General features: G+C 38.6%; 2 protein-coding genes across 6 annotated transcripts in view; one reads left to right on the forward strand and one right to left on the reverse strand.

The window, feature by feature from the left end:
- ATPCL (ATP-citrate synthase) overlaps nucleotides 1-18,391 on the forward strand; it is a 391,624-nt gene that overhangs the window by 219,785 nt on the left and 153,448 nt on the right. The gene's annotated exons all lie outside the window — the stretch shown is intronic.
- Nucleotides 1-18,391, reverse strand: part of LOC128685396 (lipoma-preferred partner homolog) — a 67,010-nt gene that overhangs the window by 9,993 nt on the left and 38,626 nt on the right. For 3 of the 4 annotated variants that reach the window (XM_070082259.1, XM_070082260.1, XM_070082257.1), the window contains exons 3-4: nucleotides 17,131-17,386; nucleotides 4,603-4,772 (exon numbers count right to left, since the gene is read on the reverse strand). In XM_070082259.1, coding sequence (XP_069938360.1) covers nucleotides 4,603-4,772; nucleotides 17,131-17,386 — 426 coding nt within the window. The remainder of the gene's footprint in view (nucleotides 1-4,602; nucleotides 4,773-17,130; nucleotides 17,387-18,391) is intronic. The other variant, XM_070082261.1, reaches the window with a different exon arrangement.

An 18,391-nucleotide genomic window follows, 5' to 3' on the forward strand; every position in this document is an offset into this window, starting at 1 on the left:
CCAAACACAGATTTATACACTTTTTCTCTGATGGCTGAGCAGAGAAAACGTATTGTCCCTCCACCCGGCTATCACACAGGTCCACAAGTATTATTATCAGAACACACACAAAATATGCAATAAATGACAGACAATAAGTTTACACTAACTTATATTAAGTTAGCAATAGAAATAGGCATTAAAAACACACTAAAAGGTAAGATACCCACAGAGTACACTTATTACTTACCTTAAAATATTAATATTAACCCTTTCAGGGTCAACAGGCCCTCTCAGAGACTTGTTCTCAGGGTCGGCCAAATTAAAAAAAAAAAAAAAAAAAAAAAAAAAAAAAATTCTTATGAAAAGATGGAGAATCTTTTCCCGATCATAATGACACCAACAGTATGAAATTTGATGGAAAACTTACAGAATTATGCTCTCGCGAAGTTAGTGGTCTCGACGATGTTTGCACATCGGCGATTTTGCCCACTGAGCCCTATTTTCAGCCAATTCCAGTGTACTTGTCGACAAAAATCATAACTATTTCACTAGAACTCCATTTTTCTATCGAATGAGTACAAGAAACCACCCATTTACCAATTTCGACTATCTAATACAGTGGCCAATTTCACACAAATTTCAAAAGATGCCAATTTCCGAATAGGGTCCAGAATAAACAAGACACATTCCTGGCACTAAAATAACATTTCCTCTGTTCATTAGTCATGTCCCCACGCCCCTCTTACATTCTTTTGCTTTTCACTTTTAATTTTTATTCTCACAAAAAAATTAAAGATTTGCTGTTATGCAGACTACTGCATTAGTGTAGAAATGGTATAAATAATATCAGCACATTTGTGAAAGAATATTCGACTCACCAGTTGACGTGTATTGGACGCATAGCATGATTTGTTTACTTTTGAACTTTGGTAAAAATCGAACATTTCTGCTACTTTGAGTGCAATTTCAAGGTACTTTTCTTTGTAAAACCAGTCAAAAGCATCTCAATGCCTGTAATATGTCTTCCATTCTATAAAATGAGATCAGGAAAACTAGAATACAGCAATAAATACCATACGAAAATAGAGTGCAAAGTCCGTTTTAATCCAACAACACGGTCAAAGTTTTTTTTTTTTCTCATTACGCACTGTGTGCTGCAGGATTTTTTTATACCGCGCACACTGACTACATAGACCCATTCTTTCATATGTAGGCCTACCAGCTTTCTCTCACTAGATTTGAGGGCGCTAGAATTTAGGTGTACTAGTACGTCAAAAACCCTGGTGCGTAAGCCATACTAGTACGGCCGAAACCCTGAAAGGGTTAAGGAGTGAGAGGCGAGTGGCAGGGTGTTTATTGAATAAAATCAGAATGGCACACCATCATCCTCTAACTTGGCACTTAAAGCAAGAGGCTTACGACTTCTCTTTTTATCACAGCTAACCTTAGACGCCATCGTCAATGAGAGCCAACTATAACGAAAGAGTAAACAAGAGAGAGAACGAGATACAGAGTTGAGACAATGTAAGAACACAAACTGAACAGGTAGTAGACGATCACTTGGTCAGATGAAATAAATGCGTATTAATGTGTGTCTACTTTTAGTTCATTCACGTCTGTTTGTAAGAGTAAAACATTTACCTCAATATTTTTTTATTATAATAATAATTACCTCACAATACAAATACATGTACTCTTACATTGTGTACAAGTTAGTTCAGAATAAACAAACAGCAACACACCATTTTTAGAGTGATAATAATAACAATATTATTATTATTAATAATATTATAATAAAAAGCACTAAACCCACAAGGGTCGTGAATTGCTATATAGAAAGTAAAGGCATACGAAAAGAATATTTTTCTACAGTTATCCCCCAGTTTGACTAAAGAAAACGTAATTATTCCGACACTACCTACACAGCTGCTTTGTAAACAGGTCTCATATTTACATCAATTTTTATTCTGTGAGTGTATGTATTATGTTTATATGCTATGTAATGGGTTTCATATATAATTTTGAGGAAAATATCATAGATGGATTAATGAAAATGCCTATATTGATGTAAAATAAGACATTTAGTGTGCCCAAGAGTGATTACTATTACGTAGTATTGGCATCAGGAGTAGAGAGAGACTTAGCGATTTTAATGTGTACCTGCACACCAGCACAGTGTGTAAGTATATTTAGGTACAGGTACATATAAAATATGCAGTAACTTTAAAACACTTTAAATTTTGGAAAGTTACTTGACATAATAGATGTAGTCACGGAAAATGTAAACAAACCGGGTGGGGGGGGGCGCCGTATTTGAAAGACCGCTTGCCGCATAGCAAATTTTGGTCATAATTTGACATCGCCGTATTAGCGGAATGCCGTAAAGCGGGGCCTGCACCTCTTCAAAGGTAGTGATTATGTATGAGTGATGGTGAAAGTGTTGAATGATGAAAAGTTTTTTTCTTTCTTTTTGGGTCACCCTGCCTCGGTGGGAAATGGCCGACGTGTTAAAAAAAAAAATGATATTTTTTCTTTTATCTGTTTCTGTGAATTTAAACTTGGTGTAAAAGGAGTTTGAGACTGAATTTTTTTAGACAGCAACACTGAGCACTCTTCTGATGTAGGGTTAAAAAAAAAAAAAAACTTCCACTGTCAGTTACTCAATTACTGTCTTCCTAAGAATGCACTGACAATGGTTCAGATGGCCCTCCAAATTGGAACTTCCCCACTCCTACTCCAGAGTGCAGGCACTTTACTTTCCACCTCCAGGACTCAACTTCGACTAACTGGTTTCCTGAATCCTTTCATGTTACCTTGCTCACACTACAACAGCATGTCAAATCATAAACATTTGTCTTCACTCACTCCTAACACGCTCATGCACGCTTGCTGGAAGTCTAAGCCCCTAACACACAAAACCAGCCTCCAACCATTCCTGGGCTGACCCCTACCCTGCCTTCCTTCCATTACAGATTTATATGCTCTCCAATTCATTCCATTTCATTCCATCCTTTCTAATGTCCGAACCACCTCAACTCCTCCGCAGCCCTCTGGATAATACTTTTAGTAACCACGCACCTCCTAATTTCCAAACTATGAATTCTCTGCATTATATTCACACCGCACACTGCCCTCAGACATGACATTTCCACTGCCTCCAGCCTTATCATTGCAAACATTCACCACCCATGCTTCACACCCATATAAGAGCATTAGTATAACTATCCTCTCATACATTTCCCTCTTTGCTTCCATGGATAACATTTTGTCTCCACACACTCTTCAGTGCACCACTTTCCTTCCCCCCCCCCCCCCCCCAATTCTGATTCGCCTCACCTTTCATAGACCCATCTGCTGATGAATCCACTCTTAAATGTCTAAATACATTCACCTCCTCCATACTCTCTCCCTCCAATCTGATATCCAATCTTTCATTAACTATTTTTTTTTTGTTATCCTCACCACCTTACCCTTTCCAATGTTCACTTTTAATTTCCTTCTTTTACATATCCTACCAAACTCATCCATCAACCTCTAACTCTTCAGATCTCCCAAAAGCAGTCTCATCAGTAAAAAAAGCAACTATGACAACTCCCACTGTGTTAACATTTGCAACATCTGCCACATTGCTTCTCTATCCACCCTATCAAATGCCTCTTCCAAAGCCATAAATGCAATGAAAAGGTCCTTACCTTTATACGAGTACTGTTCACCTATATGGTTTAATTTACACTTTGTCTACATGTCCACTACCCTTCCTAGAGCCTCTGTTCTCTGCAGTCCTACTCTGTCTTATTCAAAATTCTTTCAGTAATAACTACCATGCACTTTACCAGGTATATTAAAAAAGCTTATTACCCCTTTAGAGTTTATCTTGTGGATATGCAGCATTCTATCTGCAGTGTCAGTGTCTACCCACTGAGTAAAATGATTCACCACTACCAAATGCATGATGAAAACTAAATTTCAATTAAATATGAAACTAGTAACACAATTTTTCCCAAGTCTATGTGGGTATGATTCAAATCAGTCTAATAAGCTGCAAAAGGTATTCTGGCAAGTTTTTCCCCTCAATTTTGTCATCACAAGCCTGGTCACAGACCAGGCCGCGGGGGCGTTGACCCCTGGAACTCTCTCCAGGTAAACTCCAGGTAAACAAAGAATTCCCACTACTAAAGATTTGGGCAGCAAAAGCAGAGCATATTCCCAGTTCTTCCTACTTCACCATCCTCTACAGATCACTGCCAGCAACACTGCAGAAATACAAATTGATACTTAACACTATTGTCAGATTCTCGAATTTGGATTCAGATTCAGTCTAATAGGAGAGAACATGTCCAATTCCTTGGATCATGAGTCCCTCACTGGCTTCCAAGAACTTCCCTGCATTCATGGTAAGCTCATAGATAAATAATGGTAGTCCAATTATATTGGGACATCCCAGGTAAGCACTTCCCCTATTAAGCAAAAGTGATCACCTGGGTTTGACTGTATTGATGCACAATATGTCTTAAAAGTTGAGTTTTATCTGACAACAACATACAAAATATACAGAAGTTGCAACTTACACACAAAAAAGTATCGTGTAGTAATAATTTAAAACCATAGCACAGTACTCACCAAGTAGCAATCTTCACAATAAGGTTTTGAGTCTAGAGCATAGAAAGGTTTGCCCTGCAACTGGAGATGGCATACAATACAGACAAAACACTTTATGTGGTACACATGTTCCATTGCAGTGCATCCAGTGCCTTCACCCACTACTTTCTCTCCACACCGTGTGCAGATACCTGAAACAAGATATACTCCTCAACACGACTGTCACAAATTTGGGATGGAATCTTCTGACACCAATGACAAAGTAACCTGAGGACTGTACCAAATTACAGGAAGTTGGAGGGAGATATAAATCACAGGAAATAAAATGGCTAATATGGTACCCTAATAGCATTGAAAAGGCCAAAGTTGCTTAGGATAATGGAATTTAACAGACAGTGGGTGTTGCTTCTGTAATGTTAGAGCCTTTGTAACATCACTTTCAGCACTTCTACTTGTCAACACTCCCCCCCTTCCTTTTCTTTTTTTTTTTTTACATTTTCCAAATATTATCTTATCATCAACTGAAATAGCAGCAACCACACTGTGTAACGAACTAGTAACAATGTTAGGTCAAGCAAGCCAAAATATTTAAACTTAAGCATTACCATAAATCTTTTTTTTTTTATTCCAGCCACTTATTAAAATGGTTTTTATTAAATGTGTTGAGTGAGATTTTTAACATTATAAATATTTAACATTTACAAATAATGAACAGCATCTGGTCTTTTCGCTCCCAATGAAGCTTTATGCATAAATCTCAAAGCTACAGGATAATAACATTCATGCACCACACTTTCATAATACACAGTATTCAGCTTGTGACTGCTCTGTTCTGGAAAAAATGTGCATAATTAATTATATACATGGAGAGTGCTACAGAGTTATCCTTTGGCAAGGATTACAAACAAAATATGGGGCAGGACAAGAGCAGAAGCAGTTAAAGGTCAGACAAATCATGGTACGGGTGGGGCTTGAACTTGCTGGACTTGAGCTACAGTTCGTCACTGCCATGCTGGCGGGAAAGTCATCTACAAAAACTTGCATTTGTCGTCACAGTGGGACTCGTGCTAACCTCCCTATGGTGTATAACTATACCTAGCTGGATGAATCTTATTGTAGCCAGCTGGCCCAGTGGCTTACACGCTGGCCTGGAGTTTTACGACTCGCTGTGAGTTCAAGCCCCACCTGTACCATGGTTTGTTTGCAATCACATACTCGTCTAACTGTACTCGCCTAATTGTGGTTGCTGGGGTCGAGACTCGTATCCTGGCCCTTCCTCTTCACTGACCACTACTGGGTCCTCCCTCTCCCTACTCCATGAGCTTAATCATACCTCGTCTTAAAACTATGTATGGTTCCTGCCTCCACTACATCACTTGCCAGACTATTCCACTTCCTAACAACTCTGTGGCTGAAGAAATACTTCCTAACATCCCTTTGACTCATTTGAATATTCAACTTCCAATTTTTTTTTTTGTGACCCCTTGTTTCTGTGTCCCATTCTCTGGAACATCCCGTCTGTCCACCTTATCTATTCCACGCAGTATTTTCTATGTCGTTATGTCGATTGACCCTGACCCTCCTGTCCTCCAGTGTCGTAAGACCAATTTCCCTTAACCTTTCTTCATAGGACATTCCCCTTAACTCTGGAACCAGCCTTGTTGCAAACCTTTGCACTTTCTCTAATTTCTTGACATTCTTGACCAGGTGTGGGTTCCAAACTGGTGCAGCATACTCCAGTATGGGCCTGACATACAGTGTAGTCTTGAATAATTCCTTACTGAGGTATCAGAACACTATTCTCAGGTTTGCCAGGCGCCCATATGCCGCAGCAGTTATCTGGTTAATGTATGCTTCTGGAGACATGCTTGGTATTATACTCACCCTTAGATCTTTCTCCTTGAGTGAGGTTTGCAGTCTTTGGCCACCTAGCCTATACTCTGTCTGCGGTCTTCTTTGCCCTTCCCTGATCTTCATGACTGCATTTGGCAGGGTTAAATTCTAGGAGCCAGTTGCTGGACCATGCGTCCAGCCTGTCCAGGTCTCTTTGTAGACCTGTCTGATCTGCATCTGATTTAATTCTCATTAATTTCACATCTGCAAACAGGGGTACTTTCGAGTCTATCCCTTCCGTCATGTCATTCACACATACCAAGAATAGCATTGGTCCCAGGACTGACCCCTGTGGGGCCCCGCTCATCACAGGTGCCTACTGTGATACCTCATCAAGTACCTTGGCTCGCTGCTGCTTCCCTGTCAGGTATTCTCTGATCCATTGCAGTGCCCTTCCTGTTATACGTGCTTGATCCTCTAGCTTCTGCACTAATCTTTTGTGAGGAACTGTGTTGAAGGCCTTTTTGCAGTACAAGAAAATGCAATCAACCCACCCCTCCCTCTCATGTCTTACTTCAGTTACCTTGTCATAAAACTCCACTAAGTTTGTGACACAGGCTTTGCCTTCCATGAATCCTGCTGGCTGTCATTTATAATCTTGTTCCGTTCCAGGTGCTCCATCACTCTCCTCCTGATAAATCTTCTCCATGACTCTGCATACATGTCAGTGACACTGGTCTATAGTTTAGTGTCTTATTTCTGTCTCCTTTCTTAAAGATGGGGACTACATTTCCTGTCTTCCATACCTCAGGTAGTTGCCCAGTTTCAAGAGATGTGTTGAAGATTATGGGTAGTGGCACACACTGTCTCTGCTCCCTCTCTATGGACCCACGGAGAGATGTTGACAGGTCATTGTGATTTCGTGAGCCAAGTTAAAGGTCATGGCATTAAAGGTGAGGCTGGTTGAAAAGCAACACCAGCAGGCATATAGAAAGAGAATTATGCAGAACCACCTTTATTTGGATAATGTTTCACTAATTATGTTTTTCAGTCATGAATTCATAAAAATGCTGCTTAGAATAAAACATTATTCTTCAACTCTATATATTCTTGGTTAGGCCTCATTTGGATTATGCTGTGCAGTTCTGGTCACCGTATTACAGAATGGATATAAATGCGCTGGAAAACGTACAGAGGAGGATGACAAAGATGATCCCATGTATCAGAAATCTTCCCTATGAGGATAGACTGAGGGCTCTGAATTTGCACTCTCGAAAGGCGTAGAATTAGGGGGGTATGATAGAGGTGTATAAATGGAAAACAGGAATAAATAAAGGGGATTTAAATAGCGTGCTGAAAATTTCCCGCCAAGACAGGACTCGCAGCAATGGTTTCAAGTTGGAAAAATTCAGATTCAGGAAGGATATAGGAAAGCACTGGTTTGGTAATAGAGTTGTGGATGAGTGCAACAAACTCCCGAGTACAGCTACTGAGGCTAAAACGTTGCATAGCTTTAAAAATAGGTTAGATAAATACACGAGTGGGTGTGAGTTGGACCTGACTAGCTTGTGTTACTAGGTCTGATGCAGTGCTCCTTCCTTAAGTGGAAGTTACCTGATTAGGTGGGTCACCGGGGCTAATCCGGGGGTGGGGTGGACCTGCTTCACATGGGTCAGTAGGCCTGCTGCAGCGTTCCTTCTTTCTTATGTTCTTATTATCCAAATAAGGCTTGTTCTGTATACTTTTTTTTTTTTTTTTAAATTGGAACTGTCAAGAGTGGAAGGCACAGAAGCCATGTCAAGGTATTGACAGGTTCTGACAAAGGCAGCATGCTATCTGATGAATGAACAGCGTTTGCCTGCCAGTACAATCAGTCAATGACCAAGGAGCACAACCAGGTGTCCATACAGAAGATGACAATACAAGGGGTGTGACCAACATACAGCCTCTCCTCACTTAGCGACGTACTCGTTTACAGATGCCTGAGACTTATGATGGGCTCTAAATAATGTATATTGGAGCTGATTTTCTCTATTCTATTTCAATATACAGTACACTACTGTGTAAACATTTAAAAATATACCAGATATGTTATAAATGGTGCAAAGGTGACATTAAAACAATATCAAAGATGGCTGACACAAACCCACTACCATTATAGTATGCTCCTCACTTAGAGATGAATTCACTTCACAATGTGGTCTTAGGAACAGAACTCAGTCATTAAGTGAGGAGACACTCTATAGGCTTGCAAGTACAATACTATTTCTTGCAACAAATGGAGGATGGCTATTTCCTATTCAGATTTCCTTTCATGTAGTTATTTAACTCTCTATATTTTCCTACTTTATGATCATGCTGGTTTACTTTCTTGTTCCAGACCCTGTTAATTCAATGTACAATGACCCCGTTTAATCCTATGTACAATCTCCTTTCCACACAGCCAAAAATTACTTATTTTATGGCTACAGTCCTTCAATAACATTTATGTGCAACTCCACTTTTCAATTATGTACCATAATTATTTAGTAACTGTGTATAGAGTTCTGCATTATATGTACTTTGAAGAGTTCTCATTCACCTTTTACATCCCAGTATTATTATCCTTTTCAAAATTCTTATTTTGCTTCTTTATCAGTATATTAATTGCATACAAAACTTGCCAGTTTTGGTAAGCCCTTAACTTGTGAATTGCATTCCTCAAAACCAGCGCAATTAAGTAACATTACACGAAGTGAAGAATGTATGGAGAAAATAGCATTATTATTCCTGACACCCACAAATTTCCTAAACAACTTTTTTAATATTCTATTAAGTAAAAATTACTATAGTTTGTTTGCCTTATAATCTATTAATCATTACAAAAAGTACCTGAAGAGTGTGCAGAGGGTTAATGTGGGTCTACTGGGCCAAAATGGGTGTAGAGGTTCTTCAACCAACATAAAACATACATAAAAAATAAGTGCATTTGACAGAGCCAAAACAAAGAAAATGTTAATACAAAAATGTGGGAAGCAGCACCAGCTGCCATTAACATACCAAATATGATGAAAATTAAAGCTACATTTCTTTGTCAAACTTTAGCAAATATAAGGAACTCGCCACATGTCTAGTTTGATTCAAACGTAGATGTCACAGAACTTCAGGAGGATTTAGACAAACTCAATTCCTGGTCAGATGCAGTTCAATGTAGATAAATGCAAGGTTCTGAAGCTCGGGAGTGTCCATAACCCTTGTAAGTTAAATAATGTAGAATTTAACCATACAGATTGCAAAAAGGACTTGGGGGTTATGGTAAGCAGCAACCTTAAACCAAGACAGCAATGCCTAAGTGTACATAATAAGGCAAACAGATTACTGGGATTCACATTAAAAAGTGTAAGCAACAGAAAGTCCAGCAGTTATATTACAGCTTTATACATCATTAGTAAGGCCTCACCTACATTACGCAGTTCAGTTCTGGTCTCCATATTACAGAATAGATATAAATTCATTAGAAAACATTCAGCGCAGAATGACTAAATTGATACGTAGCATTAGAATCTTCCGCATGAAGAAAGACTGAAGACCCTTAAACTACATTCACTTGCAAGATGAAGAATGAGAGGAGACATGACCGAAGTGTATAAATGGAAGATGGGTATTAACAAAAGGGATAAAAATAAAGTTTTGAGAATCTCTCTCCAAGAGAGAACCCACAATAATGGATTCAAATTAGATAAGTTTAGATTTTGAAAGAATATAGGAAAGTACTGGTTTGGTAATAGGATAGTTGCCTAGTAGTTATCAAAGCTAAAACCTTGGGTAGTTTCAAATTTAGGTTGGATAAATACATGAGTGAAGGGTTGGATTTGAGTAGGACTTGCATGTGAGTAAATAGAATTGTCAAAGCTGATTGCTTGGGTAGCATTTATTCTGTTAGTGGGTTGGATTTGTGAAGAACCTGCCTAGTATGGACCAACAGGCCTTTTGTAGTGTTCTCCTTTCTTATGTTCCTATGTTCTGCCTGATTTATACACTGTCATCCTATTATGCTCTGTCTCCTCTAAATACCCAAACCACTATTAACAAGCTCTTTGAATTATACCCATGGTAACCTCCCACACTAATTTTTTTTAGGATTCCAATTGTCTACACAATACTCAAACCGCACATGCCCTCGAACATGACATCTCTACTACATTCAGCCTCCTCCTCACTGCAGTGTTTTAAGCCCATAGCTCAGGGTTACCCAACTATGAGCTAAGGTCCACTTGGACAAGTACCAATGTATGTAAAGGTCCGGATACATTTGTTACACACAATTATGAAAAGATAGGGAAGCTGTGATTTCGTGTATAGGGCAAGGAGGAATAACATCTTGTAGGAGTGAGGAAGAGCCAGTTGTGAGTGTGGGGGAAGTTCGTGAGGCAGTAGGTAAAATGAAAGGGGGTAAGGCAGCCGGGATTGATGGGATAAAGATAGAAATGTTAAAAGCAGGTGGGGATATAGTTTTGGAGTGGTTGGTGCAATTATTTAATAAATGTATGGAAGAGGGTAAGGTACCTAGGGATTGGCAGAGAGCATGCATAGTTCCTTTGTATAAAGGCAAAGGGGATAAAAGAGAGTGCAAAAATTATAGGGGGATAAGTCTGTTGAGTGTACCTGGTAAAGTGTATGGTAGAGTTATAATTGAAAGAATTAAGAGTAAGACGGAGAATAGGATAGCAGATGAACAAGGAGGCTTTAGGAAAGGTAGGGGGTGTGTGGACCAGGTGTTTACAGTGAAACATATATGTGAACAGTATTTAGATAAGGCTAAAGAGGTCTTTGTGGCATTTATGGATTTGGAAAAGGCGTATGACAGGGTGGATAGGGGGGCAATGTGGCAGATGTTGCAAGTGTATGGTGTAGGAGGTAGGTTACTGAAAGCAGTGAAGAGTTTTTACGAGGATAGTGAGGCTCAAGTTAGAGTATGTAGTAAAGAGGGAAATTTTTTCCCAGTAAAAGTAGGCCTTAGACAAGGATGTGTGATGTCACCGTGGTTGTTTAATATATTTATAGATGGGGTTGTAAGAGAAGTAAATGCGAGGGTCTTGGCAAGAGGCGTGGAGTTAAAAGATAAAGAATCACACACAAAGTGGGAGTTGTCACAGCTGCTCTTTGCTGATGACACTGTGCTCTTGGGAGATTCTGAAGAGAAGTTGCAGAGATTGGTGGATGAATTTGGTAGGGTGTGCAAAAGAAGAAAATTAAAGGTGAATACAGGAAAGAGTAAGGTTATGAGGATAACAAAAAGATTAGGTGATGAAAGATTGAATATCAGATTGGAGGGAGAGAGTATGGAGGAGGTGAACGTATTCAGATATTTGGGAGTGGACGTGTCAGCGGATGGGTCTATGAAAGATGAGGTGAATCATAGAATTGATGAGGGAAAAAGAGTGAGTGGTGCACTTAGGAGTCTGTGGAGACAAAGAACTTTGTCCTTGGAGGCAAAGAGGGGAATGTATGAGAGTATAGTTTTACCAACGCTCTTATATGGGTGTGAAGCGTGGGTGATGAATGTTGCAGCGAGGAGAAGGCTGGAGGCAGTGGAGATGTCATGTCTGAGGGCAATGTGTGGTGTGAATATAATGCAGAGAATTCGTAGTTTGGAAGTTAGGAGGAGGTGCGGGATTACCAAAACTGTTGTCCAGAGGGCTGAGGAAGGGTTGTTGAGGTGGTTCGGACATGTAGAGAGAATGGAGCGAAACAGAATGACTTCAAGAGTGTATCAGTCTGTAGTGGAAGGAAGGCGGGGTAGGGGTCGGCCTAGGAAGGGTTGGAGGGAGGGGGTAAAGGAGGTTTTGTGTGCGAGGGGCTTGGACTTCCAGCAGGCATGCGTGAGCGTGTTTGATAGGAGTGAATGGAGACAAATGGTTTTTAATACTTGACGTGCTGTTGGAGTGTGAGCAAAGTAACATTTATGAAGGGATTCAGGGAAACCGGCAGGCCGGACTTGAGTCCTGGAGATGGGAAGTACAGTGCCTGCACTCTGAAGGAGGGGTGTTAATGATGCAGTTTAAAAACTGTAGTGTAAAGCACCCTTCTGGCAAGACAGTGATGGAGTGAATGATGGTGAAAGTTTTTCTTTTTCGGGCCACCCTGCCTTGGTGGGAATCGGCCGGTGTGATAATAAAAAAAAAAAATAATTATGAAAAGCAACAAATCTGAGTATATGGCAGTGTACTCATCATTTCCTATGAACTTCATTTTCAGTCCTCGTCTTACAAAAAAAAAATCAATGCATCTAATCCACATAAATTAGGAACAACCAGAATGAGGAAATTTTTTAACTAATTTGATTAAACATTGATGTGAAGAATTTGATTACAACACTATTCAATACTAAATACCCCACCAACATACTTATTCATAAAAGTGAGCACAGCAAATTAAAATCAAACTTGCTAAAAAGAAAATGAGAAAACCTGAAATCATACCTTGCACAACTTTTCCCGAAATTCAAAGCTGCACCAGGGTTGCCAGATTTCCCAGCTGATATGCAGCCAAACTTTTTCCAAAATGCCAAAAAAATCAACTTCATTGCACAAGTGATAATTCTTTCTTTCTTTCAACACACCGGCCGTATCCCACCAAGGCAGGGTGGCCCAAAAAGAAAAACGAAAGTTTCTCTTTTAAATTTAGTAATTTATACGGGAGAAGGGGATACTAGCCCCTTGCTCCCCGCATTTTAGTTGCCTCTTACAACATGCATGGCTTACGGAGGAAGAATTCTGTTCCACTTCCCCATGGAGATAAGAGGAAATAAACATAAGAACATAAGAACATAAGAAAGGAGGAACACTGCAGGAGGCCTGCTGGCCCATACTAGGCAGGTCCTTTACAATTCATCCCACTAACAAAACATTTGCCCTACCCAATTTTCAATGCCACCCAAGAAATAAGCTCTGATGTGAAAGTCCCACTCAAATCCAACCCATCCCACTCATGTACTTATCCAACCTAGATTTGAAACTACCCAAAGTCCCAGCCTCAATAACCCAACTAGGTAGACTGTTCCACTCATCAACTACCCTATTTCCAAACCAATACTTTCCGATGTCCTTTCTAAATCTAAACTTATCTAATTTAAATCCATTACTGCGCGTTCTCTCTTGGAGAGACATCCTCAAGACCTTATTAATATCCCCTTTATTAATACCTATCTTCCACTTATACACTTCGATCAGGTCTCCTCTCATTCTTCGTCTAACAAGTGAATGTAACTTAAGAGTCTTCAATCTTTCTTCATAAGGAAGATTTCTGATCTGACCAAAAGATTTGTTTAAACCCTCCAATTTTTCCCTAACATCTACGTTTGAATCAATTATCCTTCTATCTTTGTTTTTTAAAAAATTTGCTCATATCAAAATAATTCCCCCATCAAGATCATTGATATATATTAAAAAAATAACGGGCCCAACCCCATCCCGGGGAAAACCCACTTTTACAGACCCCCCGGTTTAACCCCCTTTAGGACACTCTCTCCTTCCTGTCGTGAATGACAAAACCCAAACTTTTTCCCAAATCCCATGAGCTCCCAAATTTTTTTTAAAGTCTTGGTAGGAACCCTTAAAAACCCTTTTCTAAAATAAAAGAAAATCAAATTCTTTTTTTGGTCAAAGCCCCCAAAAGCTTTCTGAAGAAAGTTAATAAATTAGTTGGACCAAGCCCGGGCCCTCTTGAATCCATTGTTGAGTATGTTTTAAATTTTTGCTTTCGAGATGGTTTCAAATTCTCAGCTATTTGGACCCCTAGTAATTTTTTTTCTTGAGGTCAGGCTTTTTTGGCCCCGGTAATTTGAGGTAACTTTTCCCTTTTTTAAAAAAAAGATTACATTACCCATTTTTCCACATATCAAACACCACCTGTTTGAAGGAAAAAATTAAAATATTAGTTAAGGGTTAAAGAGTTTTTTTTGTTTCCCCTTTTGAAAAACCCCTCACGGAACCCTTTATTTTGTTTTAGTCTGTCTATCTGCCCCCTTTATCTCCCTGTTTCGATTTTAAATAATTTTTTTCCCTTCTACCCCCTGAAAAATTTAAATTACGGGAATATTTTTAGTGTCTTCCTGTGAAAAAATTTAAAGGAGAAAATAATTTTTTAAAAATAAACACATTTTTTTCCATTGCCGAAAGGCCCCATGGTTTTTTTTGGGGGCCCTTTTCTTATTTTTAACTTTTTTCCCTATAAAATAAAACTTTTTTTTAAAGTTTTTAAATTCAGAATTTAAATTTTATACCCTTTTTGCTTTTCTTACCCTTTTTTTAATGCCCCTTTTAATGTAAATATCCCACCCCAAAAGGGTGACCTACCTTTTTGGAATCGCCTAAAAATTTCCCTTTTTCTTGCCCTAAAGAATTTTGGGAACTTTTTTTTCCCCTTTTTGGGTCATTTCTTTTGATCTAATTTTTTTATATGGGAAAAACGCTTTTTTGAGCAGCATGTATAGTGTTCGAAAACTGTCATATTGATGCTCTCTTCTTAATTTTTTTAACAGATGATAAGTGTTTCTAAGCCCCCCGAATCTCTAAAAATCTTGGGGCTGTTACAGTTTCCCCCATCGATTTCCATTCAAAACAAAAGTAATTGACTTGTGGTCCTTTTTAATTCCTTAAATTTTTTAAATTATTAACAAGGGATTCTTTTTTTTCCCTAACTTCAAGCAGGTTATTTCCCTTCAGGTTCTTCAAAAAAATGCTTCAAAAAAAATCCTGAAATACTTCAAAATTAAAACATTCTAAATTCCCAGTCAAGTTTCCCAAACACCCTTCCTGCTCATTTCTATTTTCCTACTAAACCTATTACTGTCCTTATCACCCAAGGTCCCTGGCTTTTCAATATCTATCTCGTTCTTATTATTACTAGTTTCCCTAGAACTCGTAATATTACTACACTGGGACTTCACTGTTTTCCTGCCAAAACCCATACCACTAACTATTCCTAGTTTAAAGTCCTAACTGCTCCCTCCACTGCAGTTGCCAGTGCTCCCACCCCACACCTAGATAAGTGAACCCCATCCCTAGCATACATGTCATCTCTGCCATAGAAGAGGTCCCAGTTGTCAATGAATGTTACCGCATTTTCCTTACAGTATTTGTCCAGCCAGCAATTGACACCAATTGCCCTGGACAACCATTCACTTCCAACTCCCCTCCTTGGCAAAATACCACATATGAGAGGGTTCCCACCCTTACTTCTAATTATTTCTATTGCTGACCTATACCTGCTAATCAGGTCCTCACTCCTACGTCTGCCAACATCGTTGCCTCCAGCACTGAGACAGATAATAGGATTGCTCCCATTACAAGAACAAGAACTAGAAAGAAAATAGAAGAATACCCAGAGGGGTGTGTATATATATGCTTGTACATGTATGTGTAGTGTGACCTAAGTGCAAGTAGAAGTAGCAAGACATACCTGAAATCTTGCACATTTATGAGAGACAAAAGACACCAGCAATCCTACCATCATGTAAAACAATTACAGGTTTTCGTCGTACACTCACTTGGCAGGACGGTAGTACCTCCCTGGGCGGTTGCTGTTTACCAACCTACTACCTAGGAAGTGATAATTACCAATATGAATTACCACTGAATGGAAGAAAATATCACTATTTAGCTATGCTAGAAAACTGTATTCCATTCACTATATGCATTCCATTCACAGAATAATGTATTAATCCTGCTCTTGTGTACCATCTGAGCCTTAACATGGTAACAGCTGTTATTTAACTAAGGTTTCTGAAGCTCGTGGTCCAACTAGAACACTCAGAAGGTCCAGATTCAGACCACAGGCCAACTGAGCAGCCCTGCCATAGCCCATGACACACCCGTACAACTATACTTTGGTTCATTCCCCCCCCCCCCCTCCATGATCCTTTTTTCTTTCTGCAGACACCTTTAATACCCTACTTACCCTCCCTGCCCAACCACCCCCTCCTTTTATGGTTCACCATCTGCTGACATGTCCACTACCAAATTTCTAAATACATTCTCTTACCCAATACTCCGTCCCTCCAATCAGATAATCTTTCATTGCCTAGACTTTGTTCTCTCATCACCTTGCTGCTTTTTGTTTATTTTTAATTTCCTTTTATGAACAAAAGAGGGGTTAGGGAAGATCACATGAAATAAACTTCACTGATAAATACTAAAAGAGCCTTCAGATATATAAACAGGAAAATGCTAAAAGTGGTTTACAAAATCTATTAAGCTATAATTTGATTATTAAACAGTGATGTGATATATGCATCTGAAAAATAAATACCAGATAATATGGAATAAATCTACAGCTACAAAATGTATTTCAATGGCCAAAAAATTAAAGTTACAAAGACAGAAAAACCTTAACAGCTCTAGTTTGCTGATATGAGAAATAAAGGACATGCTAATCATGCAGGATTTTAAAAGAATGAAAAAATAAAGTTTTCTTCATACAATAACAGGGAGAACAAGAGGCCACAATTGTAAATAGAAAAATAAGAGGTTCCGAATGGATACTAGAAAGATTTTCTTCACAAGTGGCAGAATACTGGAATGGGATCAAAGTAGGTAGTGTTTACTACAACCACTGGAAAACATGAATACTGATATGCTCATGTAATTAAATTATCACACACTATTATAAAGAACATTTATTATTCAAATAAGTAACTGTAAAAATTAAGTTAAGAACAAAACGAGATGCACATACACGAGTCATACGCACCAAAGAACTCTGGGTCATTGGTACTGTCCATGGATTGCACTAACAGGTTAGTAAGTGCATCCACTTCAGCTTCCTTGCCAACTTTATCAGGATTGAGCAATGGTTGATTTGTGGGAGCTGGAGCCAAACCCCTAGCTCTTGGTGAAGTGTAGGGCCCATAGAGGCTGTAGCCTGACTTGTTAGACATTTGACTTGAGGGGCGAGGAGTAATGGGTTCGTAAATTGATTCGTATGTAGAGCTCTGCAAGAAGAACAGATTTTAGCAACTCCAGGACATTTTACTGAAAATAGGCACTCTTGTTAATTCACAGTAAATATGAAATACAGTAGCTTAAGGAAAGTAAAGCAAAATTACAAAAGTTTATGAATTTATTAAAAATGTCCAGTAATTACAGTTTGCACTAATTCCTAACAAAATAACTTAGGTTAAAAATGAGTATGAGTATCTAATCTCCCTCCCAATCTTCATTCCTTTTTACAACTAAAATGGTTAGCAGTACACTGGGGATATCTAATTTATAAAGAAAATACAGTGTCACAACCAAGATAATGCTTGAAAGTCAATAACATTTAACCTCACTACGGAAGTCCATATCAGTTTACATACATACTGCACGTATTAAAGGATGGTGGCTTTAAAAATGGTATAATTAAATAATCACTGAAACCAGGATACAGTGAGCATAGCTTTCTGTAAATCAATTGAACTAATTGTTAATGACAAATGTAGTTCATTTCATTTTATCTTATAAATAATAAACAAATTAAACATTTTGCTCAGTGAATCTATATTCATTTGTAAAATATGCAAAACTCCACTGTGCAAGGAACCCTGTTTTGAAGAGTTCATGAACTCTAGCAACTGTAGTTGCCATGGAGTATAATTAAAACGTATATAAATATAGATTTTAGATACACCTTGTTACTTCTACTTACACTTAGGTCACACTATACATGCATGTACAAGCATGCATACATTATTAATGTAATATACATGTGTGTGTATATTATATTATAAAGTTATGGGTAGTAGGTTGGCAGACAGCAACCACCCAGGGAGGTACTACCGTCCTACCAAGTGAGTGTAAAACGAAAGTCTGTAATTGTTTTAGATGATGGTAGGATTGCTGGTGTCTTTTGTCTGTCTCATAAACATGCAAGATTTCAGGTACGTCTTGCTACTTCTACTTACACTTAGGTCACACTACACATACAAGTTTTTTTTTTTTTTTTTTTCAACAAGTCG

The sequence above is a fragment of the Cherax quadricarinatus genome, chromosome 7, assembly GCF_038502225.1.
Source record: "Cherax quadricarinatus isolate ZL_2023a chromosome 7, ASM3850222v1, whole genome shotgun sequence".
In the NCBI taxonomy this organism is placed as follows: Eukaryota; Metazoa; Arthropoda; class Malacostraca; order Decapoda; family Parastacidae; genus Cherax; species Cherax quadricarinatus.